The sequence below is a fragment of the Vespa mandarinia genome, chromosome 5 (genome assembly GCF_050613455.1).
Source record: "Vespa mandarinia isolate Hongniang chromosome 5, ASM5061345v1, whole genome shotgun sequence".
NCBI lineage: Eukaryota > Metazoa > Arthropoda > Insecta > Hymenoptera > Vespidae > Vespa > Vespa mandarinia.
Genome location: NC_140814.1, coordinates 6108609 through 6127306, shown reverse-complemented (window position 1 = coordinate 6127306; position 18698 = coordinate 6108609). Strand labels below are relative to the sequence as shown.

The window sequence follows — 18698 nt, the reverse complement described above, 5'->3', positions numbered from 1 at the left end:
ACCGTTTAGAGCGAAAAGATTAATTCTTATTTCAATAAGAAAAGAAAAAGAGAAAGACTAATTGATTCATATAATAATCAATCCATATTTAATAATATATAAATTCGATTTAAATTAATGAGCATGTGTAAAATTGTTGTGTACAAATTTTTTCTTCTCATCATAAATAAAATCATATATATATATATATATATATATATGAACAGTATTCATAAAAATTTGCTAAATCTAAAGTTTGCAATAATTCAATTAATCATTTATTTTATTGATCTACGTTATAATAATGCATAAGCATCAAAAACATATATAGATGTATATGTGTGTGTGTGTGTAAGACTTAAGCCAGTATCATAATCACCAGCTCGTATAAGAATTTCTAAATTACTACATTTATATATTCATACAAGATATTTGATGTAATTTAAGCTGTTATTTTCGATAATACGAAGTAATATCCTGGTAAGATATTATTTCATTAATAGAGAGCAACAAATTAATACCATTAAATTTTTCTTTCTATAAGTCATAATCGATAATAAAAGTGCATTGATTCATAAAAAAAAAAAAAGAAAAAGAAAAAAGAAAAAGAAAAAAAAAGAAAAAATAAAAAAGATAGCAACGATAATTTCTTTGTTCATCGATAAAATCTTTAATCACTCAGAAATATTTCGCGTGATTAGGTCAAATTTAATATACCCTGTATATAATCAGAGTAAAAGTATCTAATAATTTTTATAGTTTAAGTTTCTAAGAGAAACATAGCACATACATACAATATATATACATACATATGTATTATATTATATTAGTTGCACGCAATTTCTCGTATCGTGCTTCATTTTTTTGTTTATAGAACTAGTCTTTTCTTTTCTTTTTTTTTTTTTCTTCTTTCCCCCTTGCTAATTCATATCGCGAAATGTATCTTTCTTTTTTTACATTTTTTTAAAACTTGAAGCGACGATAAGAATAAATCTTATTGTTAGATGTCTACGTGTAAATATTTGTTCTCGGTCATCAAATAATAGCCCTGAGCAGTCATCTTAAAAGCACCGCGTTGTTATATTTTTTTTTACATATACATATACATAAGTGATATTGTATATAATACATTTATATGGAACAAAAAATCGTATGAGAAATATATATATATATATAGGAAGATATATATATATAGGGAGATATATATATATATATAGGAAGATATATATATATATATATATATATACATAAAGGAAGAATCTCAGATCTTCTCTAAATTATCAACAAATAAAGAATGATCGGTGCACTTGGAAATATTATTCTGAATGAACATACATATAAACACGGTGCTTTTCACGTTCTCGCGTATTGTATATTTAGACGGTAGTAGTTACGTAGATCGTCGTTTCTGCGACACCATTTGTCGCGTTCTCGTTTTGTCAGCAATTCGAAGGTGTTGTTGTTGTTGTCGTTGTTGTTGTTGTCGTCATTGTCGTCGTGGTTGCTGTTGTTGTAGTATTCATTGTAGGTATAATTGATTGTCGAAGAATCGCAGAGGAAATTTCATTACTTTCTAACCATCTTGCTACTTCTGGTGGTATCTCTGGCCTCACGTGAGTTATCTGGAAAATTTATTGTACTTGTTATAAATTATTTATAAATTGCAATTTATTAATAAGTCATAGTAATATAATATGTATGAGATATTATCAATAATATATTTATATTTGAATTTTTTTTATGTACTTTACACAAGATGATGAATTTTATATATAAACACTTTAAATGACTTGATCTTTTCTAACATTAGATTTAGGGTATTTGATATTCTTCAAGTTTTTTAAGATTTTAGATTTTATACTTAGTTACATAAATCAATATATATATATGTAGTGATGTAATCGTATGAATACACATAAATTTATGTTAATAAATCTATTAATTTTAAAGTAAATAAACTAATATGCATAATAATGATAAAATATTTCTTGTTAATAAATTCTCTTAATACGATGAGTTTCAGTAAGCATATAATGTCCATAAATCTAGCGATTATATAAGAATAAAAACAATACGGAAGATATTTTTTCTTTTTTTATTTTGAAAAGAAAAAAATGTCTAAATATTTCATCCTAATTGCCTTATTTTGTTAATTATGTATGTAAGATGTATAATCAAATGATGCAATTAATATTAGTGAAAAAATAGATGTTAGAATGATACGTTCAGCGAGAAACCAATCAGTGTTCAATGTCAATTATTCATGATGTCATAATAAAAAATATTATATATTTTTGAACATCACATTGTAATGACGATATTTGTGATTTTACCTGTGTAACACCTGCCTCGACGTTACCATTTTGTTTAACACCTCGATCAACGAGAGTACCCATAACCGTCTCTGCACTGCAGTCTAAAAGTCTTTGCCTGCAGATAGCTATAGCTCGGATAAATCCATCACTCGGCGTAACAAAACGATGTTCCATAAAAATCGTTTTTTCGTCCCAATAAATGATCTGCAATGACAGTAAAATTGTATAAAAAATAATAAACCAGTACTTTCGCGTAAAACACAATATAAGTATGATCGATATAGGACGCGTTAATGGCTAACACTATTTTAAATATTCTTGTTACAATATTCTATTTTAAGAATTTCATTACTTTGAATTCCATTGCGCATATATCCAATTTTATAGAAATATTTTAATTTTTAAATTTCGATATCAAAAGTTAGATCAGTCTGAAATCACTTGTGGATTCTCATTTTTATAACTTTATTTGTTGTATACATTTCAAAAGAATGTAAATAATTTAAATGAAATTATTCGAAGTTTATTCAAACGAATATTTTTTTTTTTTTTAATTATATGCATATATGCGTATATCTTGTTCGTTCGATCGATAATGCGATAGTTAACATTCGTTTAAACATTTTTAGAAAAATAAAACAAGTATTTCGAAATAAAGAGAAAAAACTAATGGAAAAGAATAAATTAATTAAAATATGCAAAGATTCCGAGGTGTGAATTTTATTTGAAAAATATTCAAGCGAATTCCTAATCATTAAAGAAATTAACAACTGAGACAAGATTGGTAATTTCTTTAAGCTCACCTTTGAAGTTATCTTATAAATAGTTAAAGGCTTGAGAAATCGCCGATAACGTATCGTTGCTGCTCCTTGAACGACACCAGATCCTTGAGAACAAATTTCACGATAAAGACCAGTTCGCTCGTAAAAATCAGCTCGAGCAAAGTCCAATTCTCTCAAATATCTTGCATTGTTCATGTGATAGAGAAGAGTGTCTACGTCGGTCGTAGTACAAATACCTAATAAAAAAAAAAAAAGAAGAGATGATCCTATGATGAATCTCTTTCGTTATTTTTTTTGTTGTTTTTTTTGTTACTTTTTTGTTGTTGTTGTTTTTTTTTTTTTTTGTTTTTTTTAAATAAACGATAGAGATATATCCTCGATTATTTGTATTCTATCAATCACAGCTGATTGTCTCTATAGGTCAAGGTTTACACGAGGCATGTGCAAGGCCGACACAAGTAATCGTAAGGATTCTCCTGGCTTGCTTGCTGCATTGCTTGTCCCTTCCTGATCGATCGAAGCTTAGAAATTAATATATTTTCGTTTGGACGTTTAAAAAATTAGGTTTAAGATTTAATTAACTGTAATGTAATTTTTGATATAACATACTAACTTTTGTTAATCGTCTAATGACACGTAAATCAAGAATTTTCATTAAATGTTTTATCAAATAGATTATCAAAAGAATTTAATTCGTTATAATAATATAATAAACCTTCGTTCGTTTTAAATTCTGAAAAAGTTTTTTATCAAAGAGTAAGAAAACTTTCTATAAAAGTTTCCTTGAAGTTTTAAGTCCTATCTTTTAATAATAGCCTATAATCAGAATATAAATATTTTCGATTCGATCCTTCTTTCAATATAGATACAAAACAAAACAAAAAATAGACTTGTCAGTAAAATATTCTTTTTTTTTTTTTTTTGCAAGACATAAAAACGAAAAGAGAGAGAATATTCGTTAGAATATTTTTTTCGTCACAAGTACTTACCATAGACCGATGCCTCATCAAGTATATGAATTTTCTTTTTACAGAATCTCGCAAGGAAAACCGTGAGGAACATACGTAGGAAATAATGAACCTCGACGAGGAGATGAAGGAGTATGACGGCACCGAGGATACCGGCTAGGACCCAACAAGTTATCATCCTAATATTTATCGTCCTTTCGTTGATGGTCTTGTCGTCCTGCTGGGACGATAATGGTCAATGTGTTGTAATTCGATCAGACTTTGGAAGCTTTCAACTGGCGGGAAGCCGTGTTGTTATCGATTCGTGCTCGAGACGGTTCACTTTTCGTTGATAAAAAGTTCTGGTCTCTTTTTATCATGTTAAACGACACTTTTTAATATCTTTTCCTTTCACAGAGTCCTACTCAATAATATCCTTTAAAGGATACCTCATAATCCTTCGAAAAGTTGTCGTCTTAGTCATCGAGTTATCGAATAACGAAGAGCTCTGTATTTATTTCTTTAATTATTTATCTTTTTCAGCCTCTTTACGTCACACTCGGAAGATTTCGATTCTGCAAGTGAGGGTTCTCTTACTGTGAACGAATGGACAAAGAAACATATATAACAAAAGTATTGTCCTGGATGAAGGTCACGATAATATTAATGAGTATTACAAATATAAATTGTAGAAAATTCTCGCTATTTTACGTTTCATATGCTAAATGAGTCACATTAAAGATCCGATAATATATTTCACGTATGATTTCCTTCAGGGTCAGATATTCATATATTTATAATACACAAAGATACCTAAGTATATACGTGATTAAATATATAAGTATGTGTTTATGTACGTAACTATTGACTCTTCCGATTATAATTAAGAAAAACGTGTTAATAAGTTCTTTTTGATTTTAATATAAAAGAAAATAATAATTATTTATTTTATTTATATAATTTTTCAAATTAATTCTGCTGAGACACGATTATATTGTTGTTTAACACTTGTTTCTTTTTTTTTTTTATCATGTACATCGATTTCACACTTAGTAGTTATTGATTATGTTCTGTATCGTGACAAAGGGGTGGCTAAATTGCGTGACAATAACAACAACAACAACAATAACAATAAAAATAATGCGTAATAGTCTGCCGTTTGTATTATTATTATTTTCTTTTTTTTTTTTTTTTTTTTTTCATACACGTACATACATACGTACGTAAAGAAATATTATACGTATACGAATATCAACGAAGAATTCCTTGTTTTTACGATTACGTGATATTTATTAAGTAAATTATTAATGACGAATGGAAATAAAAAAAAAAAAAAACAAAAAGAAAAAAAGAGAGAAAGAGAGAGAATGAACATTTTACGATGAATGAAATTACATTGTGCGATAGTTTGCATTTCGAATAGAACCTACTTTCGATACGAGCGAGCTCACTTTCAACGAGATTTATCAAGCAAAGCACGTATCAGAACGCGGGGCAACCCGAAATTCAAGTGTTTTCACTAAAATCAATCTTCGTTAATGTTTTTAACGAAAGGCTCAATGTAAATATAATGAAAAATCAATGGAAACTTAAAATGAGACATCAGAATGAATATTCATCGAGGGTATATTCATATCTACATCTGATGCATTTGTTATTAAACAATAATAATATTGACAACGATATGTGATAACAACACACAACAATTATGGGAATGAATGTATGAATACACAAATATACATTCACATTAACACACACACACACACACACATGTACACACACACATACACACACACCTGTACGAAGACCTAAGAGGAAGCCCGTTCGTATCGAAGACATCTCAACAACTGATAATCCTTTAGCTCGATGTGTTCAACACACCGTCATCGTCGTTATCGTCGTCGTCGTCGTCGTCGTCGTCGTCGTCGTCATCGTCATCGTGTCGACCAGATCGTTTCTTTCCGAGCTCTTGCATCTGCGCTTAGAACATTCTCGCTTACGGGGGAGGATTGGACTAACCGTAGCGGTGGGAGTAACCAGACTTCGCAGAAACCCTGGCCAGTTTTTTTCATTTTTCGACGAAACTTCATTGAAGACGTATCTAACTCTTACGAACTTTTCTCTCTTCTTATTTAAAATTGTTCTTTCATTACAACCTTTTTTTCTTCTATTCTTTTCTTTTTCCTTTTTCTTCGCTTTTCTTTTTCTTTTTTCTTTTCTTTTTTTTCAAATTCAACGAATACCAAAAATTAGAATGCAACGAAGATCATAATGAGAATGAACAAGGTTATCTCGTTTATGTTCATATTGTACTACAAGACAGACATCCTTTATCTATTTATGAGATTACATGGTATCAATCTTATCGATGAATGTAAAAATAGTCAATTTTAATTAGGCGATACTAGGGATATAAAATGGGGGAGAGAGAAAAAAAAAAGAAATGAAAATAAAAGTGACAGAAAAAAAAGAATGTATAAAACAGAATGTGTTTGCCAGAAACGATGTTTGCATAAACTGTTAAAGGATAAAAGGGATATATGTAAATATACGGAATCGATCGATATCTATTTGACTGGATTTTTTTTTTTATTATCGAGAAGATTTATTTGGAGAAATAGTCACTATTTGCGTTTAGCTCTTCCACGAGAAATGTACTGTAATAACTCGACGATGTCCTTGGACGAAACGTACGAGCTGTGACGAAGCCATTTACATACACAGAAATGTTTATGTATCTATGTATTTCTTTCTTTTTTCTTTTTCCTTTCTTTTTTTTTTTTTAACTCTCTTTCCTGATTTTCTACATATAGGCATATATATATATATATATATATATATATATATATATATATATAAATACTATACCTAATGTAAAGCTGTATGAAGCGGAATTGGAGATCTTTGTTCTTCAAGGTTACTTAAGATATCCATAGGCAGATCGATCAATAATTCTCATTGCAAAATATTCGAATACTTCATTTAATTGCTTTGAGTGAGCACAGCAAGATAGAGACAGAGAGAGAGAGAGAGAGAGAGGGAGAGAGAGAGACGGAAAGAAAGAAAGAGAAAGAATGACTAGTTAAATCTTATTCGAAGTCTAAGCATGCACAAACGAGTCAATATTACCTCGAAGTGGTGGATAATGTCTCCGCCTCTCATCAGGAAGCGCTTTCTTACTGATGTTTTATGAAAAACACGTGCCCATCGAGGTAACTGACTCGAATTCACGAAGTCAAGTGATACTGAGAAAATAAGTTGTTGTCGTTGTCTTATGTACCTAATCCAAAAATTTTGCAAGAGCCGATTCACTTTTACAAAATTTTCTCTTTACGTGACGAACCTGAGAACGACTATTTATTCAGTAGTTTATTTTCCATTTCTGTATTTCTTTAATTTTTTTCTTTTCTTTTTTTTTCCACTTCCGCGCCGGTTGGGAAATTATAATAACGAAATATGCGAATTTACTTAAGTTGAAATAAATTTTTATTTAAAAATATTTGAGGACATATCATTCATTGAGCATATTTGTAGACATATCGTTGAGTACACACTATAAAAAAGATGTATTAAATATAGTAAAGTGGGAGAAGGAGCGGAGTGGGAGAAGGAAGGGGAAATAGAAGTGGAAGGGGCAATGACAAGATCACATATCGTCTATTGTAACGTAGATCGAACATACCTATGTAATCATTTTGGGAAAATATTTCATTCGTTGAAAATGTCCATTACAAATGGATTATCCTCAGGCTCATAAGGAATTAATGGAAGGTCGTATGGAATGGGAAATGGTTGAATATTCGAATCGTCATTTTCCTTTTCTATAGGGAATGTCGTTTCTCCGATCTTCGAGAAAAATATATCATTTAAATCAGATTTGGACAATATTTGATATTATTTGATTTTTGTCTTTGATACTTACGATAAATGTAGGAAGGAATAATACACCAGCTTCGTAACTCGCAATATAATTCGTTTGTGTTCCCCATGCAGCTTTGCTCAAATTTGCACTGGTAAGCACGAACCAAGCCATTTTTTTTAAATCAGGAGACAATCTCGTGTAAGATTTAATGTGAGGCATTGCTTTATCTCTGAATGTTTTCGAAGCTTTCCATTGACTGTAAAAATATTATTAATGAAATTTATTTAATGAAATTTATTTGGAAAAGAATGAAAAGAATATATGAATTTTGATTTACTATAAATAATCTTGGATCCATTCTTGTTTCGAATGAGTTTGCCTTCTATAACATAAACAGCAACAAGCATTCTGACAGTCAAAACTTTCTTCATAATTTTTTTGAGTAGGAAAGATAAATTGAAAGTTCGGAAGAATTTTCGATTCTTTTGTCTTCGACATGGATGACACTATAACTGTTGATAACCAATTTTGATAACTCGGTCCTAAGGTTCCTAAACTGGAACTTTGTGCAATTATTGGCCAATGCAATGCATTTTGTGGTAAACTAGCATATGTGGAAAGAACATAACCCAACTTTCTATGACCCCATGTATCTACATTGGTCTGACGATAACTACCAGGTACGGAGGCAATGAAGAAAACGTTAACGTCTGAAAAATCAGCCCTTTCTACTATATCAATCCATTTGTTTAAAGCTGATTGTTTATAAGTTTTCAAATACTGTAGAAAGTCTCTTTTAAAATTTGTCTTAGATTCTCCATTAGTCGTGTTATCGGATTTCGGTAATGAAGGTAGATGAGGAGAAATCCAAAGTCTAATTAAAATTAAAGTAATTCGATTTATTTTTAAAGCTTACTATATGAGAAGAAAGAAATGCTAGATAATTGAAGGATATGTTTACATACCCTTGAGTTCTATTTTCCCAGTCATCAGAATATAAATTTGCAGTAGACACTACAATTCTGATTCCGCCATCACTGTATTCCAATATCATCATCTTTGAATGATGACAACCATACGGTGTTGGTAGAGGAACAGATACCAAAGTAATATTCTCACCTAATTTTTCCTTATCTACTCTATCTCCATATAAAATTGTTATATTGGCTTTTTGTCCTGCTAATAAATACTGCAAGCAAAGCCATCCAACATCGACCATGAAAGTAATTTGTAAACTAGATTTTATTTCTCCAAGACTTTTATCTAATATTTCAGGAAAGGTTATAGAAAATGATTGATTATAAGTCGATGATGACTTCTCTATTCTTGTAAAAAATATGTAATAAGGAGCAGCAAGAGCATATTTAATAGCAAATTCTCCAGGTTCCACTAAAGATACTTCGAAGCCTTGCTGTTTCATTCTTTTTATTGCCTTTCTTCGTATTTCTTCTCTGTCTTTATTCAATTTACAAGATACATAAGTATCCATTATAGATACCGATGAGCTTGAGCTTTGCTGACTTTCAGAATCTAATCTGTTACTTTCTAACTTACTTACTTTATTAGGACTTTTTGAGGTAGCAGAATTGTTTGTAACATCTGTTGAAAGTAAGTCTTTCTTTAATTTTAAGAAACTGTCTCTGTCCTTATCCCTTTCTTTTCTCATTACAATTTGTATAACCTTCAATTGATCCAATAATTGAGATCGATCACATTCAAAATCAAGAACATCAGGTATATTTAATGTATCGTCCAATTGATCGATTACCAATCTTTCGACTGAAAAGAAATTAATGTTACTTTGCATATTTAATCTTAATTATTATAACATATTTGTAATATAAAATCATAAAAGAATACTTACAATGAGGATGTGACATTTCTGCAAAATGTATTGGATTTTTTCGATAACATTTCTCCATAAAGGGACATTTCTTTCTAACTGGATTATAAATGAAAATGACATATTAATTATTTTCGAAATATATATTATCAAATAATATTTATTTACGAAGAGAAAAAATATTTATTTAAAAAGAAAATATTACCATTTACTTTTACACGATTCATGGCGATATTCATAACTTTCAAAATATTTTTGACATCTTTTCCTACAAAAAGAAAATGTATTTGACATATAAGAAAGACGTATAGAATATAACAAATTGTAAGATTAAATAGATAGCAATATATACTTTATCAATCTAATTCTTATCGATCATACTTTATTAATTTAATTTTTTGTCACAAACAACAATAAAAATCTTATTAATCGTATACAACCTTCTAAAATTATAACAGTTCGTAAACTCCAAAAAGGAAAGAATAGTTTCATCGTGAAAAACTCAAGGATAATCCCTAAATAACAGAGTTACACGATTCGTCAATCTCATTCATTAGAACCAATAGAATTTCTTACCATTGATTTTTCGTTTGCGTTGTAAACGAAGCTTTTCTACAGTATTGACCTACTGCCGACGTTACTTTCTAAGTTCTTAAATCAAATAATTTTATTCTCATCTTTTGTGATAGAGTATATTATTCATAAACATTTATTCGTTCAAAAATATTTCATTAAATTATATAACATCGAAACTTTATAAATAAGTAATAACGATTATCTAGATTAATAAATTGTCATAAATAAATAAGAAAATATTTCGATTATTAATATCGAAAAAATATCAAATAAACGTTTCATATTTTGGCGCCCGTGAAAGAGGGCGCTCGATTCGTAGCTGTGAAAGTAAAGTGACGTCATCTTGAAATAACCCCGCCAATGTATTACGACGCGTATAATCAAACAACATTCTTGAGCCCTTCATTCCTTTTACGTTACGTATACATCCTTACGATCCTCCTCATTGTTTATTTATTTTACTTGTAGATGTTTCATAGTTCGTAATATCTCTTAGGTACAGTCTTCCATTAACAACAGTCGATATAACTTCGCGTACGTGTATTTCGTTCCTTTGCATATTCTAAAACATAGTAATTCGTATAATTTTTCACATAGATAAATCGAAATAATAATTAATGATCAACATTATTATCTAAATTCGGTGTTTCTTATATTTAACAGTATTATTAGTTTAGATTTTGTTTTATTATTTCTATAACATGTATGCATACGTGTTCTTACGATGTAACTGTAAAAATGACATCTTTCGAGAAAATGTAAGTATTTCGTATTAAATGAAATTTATATTATTTTCATTAATTATATAAATCTATTTTATCTGTTTAGATATATCAAAGAGAAAACTTGACATTGAAGCCACTTAAGGTTATGTTCTTCGAATTAACTATTGGATGTAGTAAGTATTAATATATACATACGTACAAAAATACATATACACTTCGAACATACATATGTACAGATATGCATTCATATATACATATATACATACATATATATATATATATCAAATTTTAATTAGTATATGTATTTATAATCTTTTGATATAATTCGATATTGAATTTTAACGAATGTTACTCGTTTTCCGACTGGATTGAAATAAAAGATAAAAAAAAAAAAGAAAAAAAAAAGAAGAAAAAAAGAAATAAAAGAAAGAAAAAATGAAAAATAAAAAACAGTCGTGTTTTCGAAGTATTCCGATTAATAGCAAAGTAAACGAAGAGACATAGAATGGATCCGAGTTTAATGACATGAATAAACCGCTAAATAGATGAGGATAATTTATTATCCGACGAAGTATGAAGCTACTTTCGTTTAAAAAGTCTCACTAGAATTTCAATTAAATTCTTTCTTTCATTTTAAAGATACTCTCCTCGAGATGCATCGAGGGACAATTATTATTATTGTTCTATTAACGAAATAAAGAAAAGAGCTTAAGGTACTCTACGAAATTCAAGAAATGAAAAATACCTTTTAATGCTGATACTCGCTGCTTTTATTTCTCTAAAATGAAACGATAAAAAGATTACGAAATTTTATCTCATAAAGTGAATAATATGTATATTATATATTAATATATATATATATATATATATATATATATATATATGTTTTATTTTCTTTTTATTTACTTTTTATTAAATAGTTATGAATAAATCGATATAATATTTCTATCGTCGTTTGAAAATTTATATAATATTATTAAGAAATTTAATAATTAATTATAAGAAATATAATAATATTTCTATTGAAGTTTGAAAATTTTCTTTTCTTTTTTTCACATAATTTTTAAAATTAACATTGTTTATACATTTATTGCGAGTATTATTGTCTTGTTTATAAAACTGTTCTATGAATAATAATGATTATGTTATTTCAAACAAGATGTTAACTTGCGCGCGCGAGCGCGTACACACACACACACACACAATTTATGTATATTTTTTTGATGTCCGATAAGTCTTCGTAATTAACACGAAAAAAGTCTCAGTTCGATTGGCGATATCCATTGTTCAAGAGAGATAGATAAAGAGGAAGGGGGTGAGAGAAAGAGAGAGAGAGAGAGAGAGAGAGAGAGAGAGAGAGAGAGAGAGAGAGAGAGAGAGAGACGGGATGTACAGAAAAAAAGAGAACTGACAGATGAAGAGAGAGAGAGATAGATATAGATCGTAATCGAGAATGAGAGAGTGAGAAAGAGAGAGAGAGAGAGAGAGAGAGAGAGCAGGAGAAAGAAAAGGAAAGTATAGAAACGATAAAAGGCGCAGAGGGCCAGTACGATTCTGGAAGGTAGTAGGAGATAAGCGTTGGTGGATAGAGGGAAAAGGGGGGTGGGAGCGATGCTGAGCGTCGAGACGCCTACATTCGCCTCAGTTACCGCCCAGACCGTGCCGCAAGCGATTCGCGTCCTTTCGTTTGCTCCTCCTTTCTCTCGCTTTCACGTTCACCTTTTCGTACATACATACGTGTACACATATATTTATATATACATCTCTACACATGCACACATACATACATACATACATATATACATACATACATACATACATACATACATACATACATACATACACACATACACATATCATTAGGTTCATTGTGATTTTGTATTAGAAAGAAAGCAAAAGGAAAAAAAAAAAAAGAAAAGAAAAGAAAAAGGAAAAAGAAACAAAAAAGATAGAGAAGAATAAAAGCGTCGTAAAGTTTTTGCGAATGATCTTGCACATTCACACTTTTCAAACGTGTTCTTCCTCGGTGAAATTGACGACGTTCGTTTCAGGCGACGACGATTCGGATTGTTCGTCCCGTATAATAACAAAATCGTGATAATAGATACTCGTCGACGTGTTGTTAATCTTGCCGTTAATTCTGTTATTGTCATTCTTGCTGCTGTTTGTCGTGTTTGTTAAAATATCGATACAATCGGTGCACGAAGTGATATTTTTGATCAAACGGAGCATAGGGCGGGGGTGTGAAAGGCTAGTTTACGAAGTGGCACCGAGGTGGAGGTTCCTCGGACGAATCCCGTGCCTAGCGGTTTCCTCTGGAGGCGCTCAGAAAACAGTCAAGATCCATCGCTGCTCGGAGATGTCGGAAAGTCAAGGTCAGTCAACGATCCGAATATATCGATATATATGATCAACGATCGTAAGACTGATTCTCACGTAGGACTTAAGTGTTTTTCATTCCTAATGTTTTTCCTCACCTTACAACAATGGAAAATTTAGAAATAATAATAGAGTAAATAGATCATATACTTATTAACGACATTCGAATATTTGTTCTACATATTCAAGTATCGGAATGAAATTTCAAATCGAAGTATAGATTTTGTGAAATCCGAAATAATAATGATAATAATATAATAATAATAATAATAATAATAATAATAATAATAATAATGATGATAATGATGATGATGATGATGATGATGATAATATAGTAACAATAATAATAATAGTAATAGTAATAAAAGTAATAGTAGTAAAATAATAATAATAATAATAACAACACAACAATAATAATAATAATAATAATAATAATAATAATAATAATAATAATAATAATAATAATAATTGTATGTGTTATATAATTTATATAAGAAAAATTGTAATGTGTTACAAGAAAAGTTTGTGAAAAGTATGAAAGATACGGACTTTTTGAAAGGTACTCATTTCTTATTGTCCAAGTCTTTATTGACGATTCAGAAAGGCAAAAACTTTACAATTTATTCGAATAAAGAAGTTGAAGAAAGAGAAGTGATGGACGAAGTTCTTAAGTTCTTAAAAACAAAGTTAAAAATTACGAGGAAATCCGATGTGGAAAGTAATGGTCGCGGACGTATCATATTCTTTTCCACGTGACGAAAGTGAATGGATATGGTAGGGTGGTGGTGTTGTTTTGCTACTACCGATTGTGGTTGCAGTTCTGAAAGAAAATTTTCGCGGAAGACAAATTTAGCGAACTCACGACGGTATTTAATATCCATTTCCTTTTTCCCCCTCTTTTTCTTTCTTTCTCTCTCTCTCTCTCTTTCTCTCTCTCTCGCTTTCTCTTTTTCGCTTTCTTTTTTGTAAGTTTACTTTAATGTTCTAATTTATATGACAAATTTTATACCTTGCGGCAATTTATTGCGAAAAGATGAAAGATGGATAATGATTACTTTTTGAAAATTTAATTTTCATGCATCAACAACTTTGTCCGACGGCCAAGCTTTTCGGCTCTTTTCTTTATTGTTAGTCTTCTTAATGTCGTTTATCATAACCCTCGTTCATCATGGTGTCACAAACATGAGAATATTTATGAATTTAGGAAAACGTATATATACACATGCATGTAAATAGATGTCTATCTACAAAAAACGAATATCTATATTTACTATACAAATCGTGAGAGAATAATCGAGGAAATTTTATCTCACGTAGTATGAATATATATATATATATATATATATATATATATATATATATATATGACAAATAAACCTGTTCGTATTTATTGGAGATTATTTTTAAAATTGTTAAAATAATACTCGTAGATTTTTCATTGTTTACAGTTTTATTAAAAGAATACATGGAGATCGATATTTTCTTCTCGACATGTTCTCTTCCACTAGAGAATAGTCTGTCGTAACAATTTGGACGTTATCTCGAAAAAGATTCAAGAACGGTCATGTACACACAGTTAACTTTCGAAAATGCGAATCAATTTTTCTCAGTTTAGCTATATACGTTTTTTTATTTTTCTTCGAAAGCTCGAAAATCGTGTCGTGTTACGGGATGAGTTTTCTTATTTTCGTTGATTATAAACTCGTGAAAAGAGAGAAAGAAAAATAATAATGGAAGGAAAAATGAGGGTTCTATGAGGTTTATCGGGAAAATAGAAAACGTCAAAATAATTTTAATTAAGTCGTCACGATGTTAATCGTAGTTTGGTTCCAAGTTTCCTTTACGATCAACGTAAAGAAATTGAAGTTTGAGAATGTTAGCCGATAATTGGAGATTGAACCCTTGGGATGTAAGCTTTTGGAGATAGATGTTGGAAATGTCAGGATAGTTAGAAAGAAATAGAGAAAAAGATAAAACGTACGTTTCTTCTTCGGTATGAAAGATCTTTTCGGTGATCAGGATTAATTGGATGTTCGTATCAAAGAAGAAATAGAAAACGAAAAGATATATAGTAATTAAGGGCGAAGGTCGAGATGATTGAAGTAAACTGGTATGTCATCGATATATGTGTCGATATATGAACGCGTTAAGAGAATTCTAGTTTAGGAGAGAATGACATATAATGTGGATCGATAATTGTGATACAATAGATAAGAAATTGTTTAGGTTTAAGAAAATATAAATCGAACTTGTAATATAATTATTTTCATGAAAATCGATTGATTATATATTAATCGAAATATAGATTTAATTCAATAAGGATTATTACTTATATCTTTATTGTAACCTCTTTTTGTGATTTTACTATGCTTACTATTGTAGATCGTATAGATAGAAAATGCGTATCATTTGTAAAAAGAGAAAGATGAGATAGAATCGTAACGCGTTAAAAATTTTTTATAATCCTACGTGTGTCTCGTGATATATAACGTCATTTGTTAACAGCAAATTACTCGTAAATTTTCACTCATTTTTTACGCACGACTATATTCTGCATATACTCTCTTTCTTCTTGGGCACGCGATCATGCGTGACACAATTTGTGAAGATACGTACTTTCTCTCTCTCTCTCTCTCTCTCTCTCTCTCTCTCTCTCTCTCTTTCTCTATTTTTCTTTATCTTTGGATTGTAATCGAAGTAAAATTTGAAAAAAAAAAAAAAAAAAAAAAAAAAACATGGACTGGAATTATCGTTACATTAAACTGGTAATCGAGTGAAGAGAAATTATTTGTACGAGCAACGGAGTAAAAAGAGAGAAGAAAAAGTAATCGATTTTTTTAATCTATATCCTGGTATGGTTAGTTCGTGACGTCGCAAGTAAATCGTTCGCTTAAAAAGAATTCCTTTTTGCTTGGTTAGATAAGAATATCAAAATGTCCGCGCTACGGATAGGGAAGAATAGAAATAAAGATAAAAAGAGAGACTGAGATAAAGGGTAGTATTGAAAGGGGAAGGAAATGGTTGCCACTTGCTTGTTACGGACATGAAATACACGTAATAGAACGTCCACCGGTTTTCTTTCACGCAGGATTGCTAGGAAACGAATAAGGAGAAAAAGGAGAAGAGGAAAAGGTCAAATAGAAGGGGTCACTCCGTGGAAAGTTTGAAAAATACACTGCGTTTCAAACATGGCCTTCTCTCTTTTTTTTTTACTTTTCCCTTCTTTTCTTTTATTCCTTTGTCTCTCTCTTTTTGCTTTCTTTTATCTTTTTTTATATAAGATTAAACTTTTTCCAAGTTCATTTGTCAAAATTGAAAACGATAGTGAATCCATGTGCGATTTTTTTCTTTTTTCCTTTTCTCTAACTAATATTATATTTTTGTATAACTTTACGTACTATTATTATTTACTGATCTTTTTTTTTTTTCCTTTCTTTTTTATCATTCTAATATTTTATCGTTACAGCCATTTACTATGATTGGATTATAGTATTTTTATTTTTTATTTGTCATAATTTTTTGCTTTTTATAGTCTTAATGTATATTTTAATCTCATTTTTTACCTCCCGTATAAAAGTGAGATTTGAAATACGCACATATCGTGTTGTCCTTATTGTCGTCGAACAAAACGATCAAGAAACTCTAATTATTATTCTTGGCGCGTCGATCGTAAATTTCGCTCTCGTTTATAGTCCACGACCACTCACGTTTTCCTGGTTATTGTACTCTCATCTCGCGAATGTTTAATCGTTTAAACGATTTTTAAGCGTTCACACGGGCAGCGCGTATCGATGTATATCGTAATTACGCAGCGAACGTTTAATTGTTCGTAACGATGACACGTCGTCACGTGCGTTAATTTCAATGATTTACCAAGAATTCCATCGCGTTACCATATGAAATTATTTTTATTTCTTTTAAATCTTAAATAGATCTGTGTATTTATCTATCGTTCGAATATTCCATCCCTTTCTTTTTCTCCTTAGATCTAACTTCTATTTCCTTTTTTTTCCTAAATAAACCGTTGCAATGCAATTTTTAGTCTCGTGAGTACAGTATGACAATGGTGTAGTTCTTATCATGCACGTAGAACACGAAGGAGAGTCTTCGTCGTAAATTTGAGCTTTATTTCACTTAATTACCACGCCTTTTTAGTATCCTCTCGACAATAATTACAATCGGACTTCCAAAATAATTAACGGATGAAAAGTCACGAAAGTTGTAATATAACGAGTACAATTCTTCTTCTTCTTCTTCTTCTCTATCATTTTTGTTCTCTTCTTATTTGTCTCGACAAGATGATAAATTAAAATTTAGAATTATTTGAAATATTGAAAGAATTTTTTTAGCGGTTACGATCTCGATTGATTTCATAAGCGAAACCAAAATTATTTTATTTTCAATGAAAGCTTCAATTAGTGGAATTTATCTCTCTCTCTCTCTATTTCTCTCTCTCTCTCTCTCTCTCTCTCTCTCTCTTTGTCTCTTTGTAAAGCCATCGTAAACATTGCGTGATTATGCGGATTCCACTGTAGTATCAATTTCTTATTGGGTGTCTATTAAGAGTCGGTTGAAACGAGAAAGAAATAGAGATAGAAAGTAAGAACGAAGAGAATCATAAGAAGGTTATATTTCAAAAGTAAGAATGAAAGGATTGTACAAAAGTAATTTTTTAGCCTATAAACGAACCAGAGCTACGTACATGTACTAATAACACATAGATGCTTGTGAAATGATACGCATCTATTTTGTTACAGATTGATCGTTAATGTAATTGATAAGTATTACAATGTACAATCAATGCTTGTTACTTGAAAATCATTAAAAAATTCTACGATCTTATGATCTTTGTTGGTTATATATCTTATTGATTAAAATTCCTTGACATTCGTGAATATTTCAAACGTTTTAATTTTTATCAAGTAAACGCATTAAGATTTTAAAACAAATTTTCATATGAAAATTTTCTTATGCATAATATATTTATATATATTTTTTTTTTTTTTTTTTTTTTTTTTTTGTTGGAATATCAATATCTCTTGTAAAGATTTATTGCAATTCGATATAGTTTACTATATACGAATAATTTTTACGATATACTATTTTTATTTTTAGCTGCTTTCCGAATAAATACATATCTACTTACGTTAAAACGATTTTGAGGAATGCGACAATCATGTTGAATTTATATTTCAAATTTACATATTTTTCTATTGGACCGAAGTAGCCACAAAGAATTTCATTCGTTTCTTACGTAAATCATTTTGATGTAATGGCTAGTGAAAAATAT

General features: G+C 29.8%; 3 protein-coding genes and 1 long non-coding RNA gene across 12 annotated transcripts in view; 2 read left to right on the top strand and 2 right to left on the bottom strand.

Annotated features, from left to right (window-relative positions):
- Nucleotides 1-1418: 1418 nt before the first annotated feature.
- Nucleotides 1419-5877, bottom strand: LOC118441691 (protein THEM6). 2 transcript variants are annotated; one of them, XM_085657107.1, is made up of 4 exons: nt 5820-5877; nt 3098-3312; nt 2313-2498; nt 1419-1601 (listed from the first exon to the last, which is right to left on the bottom strand). In XM_085657107.1, exons 1-4 carry the CDS (start codon nt 5860-5862, stop codon nt 1419-1421), a joined length of 627 nt encoding a protein of 208 aa, XP_085513233.1. In that variant the 5' UTR covers nt 5863-5877. The 2 variants fall into 2 exon arrangements, with proteins under 2 accessions (XP_085513233.1, XP_035722312.1); XM_035866419.2 differs by lacking the exon at nt 5820-5877 and adding an exon at nt 4066-4222.
- On the top strand, nt 1454-5093 carry LOC118441692 (uncharacterized). Its single transcript, XR_014982213.1, has 3 exons — nt 1454-1592; nt 4110-4382; nt 4567-5093. It is a non-coding gene; the product is annotated as an uncharacterized LOC118441692 (long non-coding RNA).
- Nucleotides 5878-7503: 1626 nt separating the features above from the next.
- gkt (tyrosyl-DNA phosphodiesterase glaikit) lies at nt 7504-10246 on the bottom strand. 2 transcript variants are annotated; one of them, XM_035866416.2, is made up of 7 exons: nt 10169-10246; nt 9934-9996; nt 9750-9827; nt 8851-9664; nt 8223-8759; nt 7946-8141; nt 7504-7869 (listed from the first exon to the last, which is right to left on the bottom strand). In XM_035866416.2, exons 1-7 carry the CDS (start codon nt 10218-10220, stop codon nt 7732-7734), a joined length of 1878 nt encoding a protein of 625 aa, XP_035722309.1. In that variant the 5' UTR covers nt 10221-10246; the 3' UTR covers nt 7504-7731. The 2 variants fall into 2 exon arrangements, with proteins under 2 accessions (XP_035722309.1, XP_035722310.1); XM_035866417.2 differs by having other exon boundaries at nt 10081-10216.
- Nucleotides 10247-10799: 553 nt separating this feature from the next.
- The window catches only part of Trpgamma (Transient receptor potential cation channel gamma), a 78534-nt gene continuing 70635 nt past the window's right edge, over nt 10800-18698 (top strand). For 4 of the 7 annotated variants that reach the window (XM_035866248.2, XM_085656946.1, XM_085656945.1 and 1 more), the window contains exons 1-2: nt 10800-11062; nt 11133-11202. Coding sequence is in view for 3 of the 7 variants with exons in the window: in XM_085656946.1 (XP_085513072.1) it covers nt 11198-11202 (5 nt within the window). In the remaining 4 variants the exon portion in view is untranslated. Of the gene's footprint in view, nt 11063-11132; nt 11203-12671; nt 13405-18698 lie in introns of those variants that run through there. The other 3 variants (XM_035866247.2, XM_035866246.2, XM_085656944.1) reach the window with 2 other exon arrangements.

Excerpts from the sequence above, each read along its gene's own strand:
- LOC118441691 (XM_035866419.2), bottom strand. The coding sequence starts at position 4,222 with ATGATAACTTGTTGGGTCCTAGCCGGTATCCTCGGTGCCGTCATACTC. Across the intron at positions 3,313-4,065 it reads TGATGAGGCATCGGTCTATG|GTATTTGTACTACGACCGAC; the intron begins GTAAGTACTTGT and ends TTTTTTTATTAG. Across the intron at positions 1,602-2,312 it reads TCGAGGCAGGTGTTACACAG|ATAACTCACGTGAGGCCAGA; the intron begins GTAAAATCACAA and ends TAAATTTTCCAG.
- gkt (XM_035866416.2), bottom strand. The coding sequence starts at position 10,220 with ATGAAACTATTCTTTCCTTTTTGGAGTTTACGAACTGTTATAATTTTA. Across the intron at positions 9,828-9,933 it reads GAATCGTGTAAAAGTAAATG|TTAGAAAGAAATGTCCCTTT; the intron begins GTAATATTTTCT and ends TTTATAATCCAG. Across the intron at positions 8,760-8,850 it reads TGGGAAAATAGAACTCAAGG|ACTTTGGATTTCTCCTCATC; the intron begins GTATGTAAACAT and ends AATTTTAATTAG.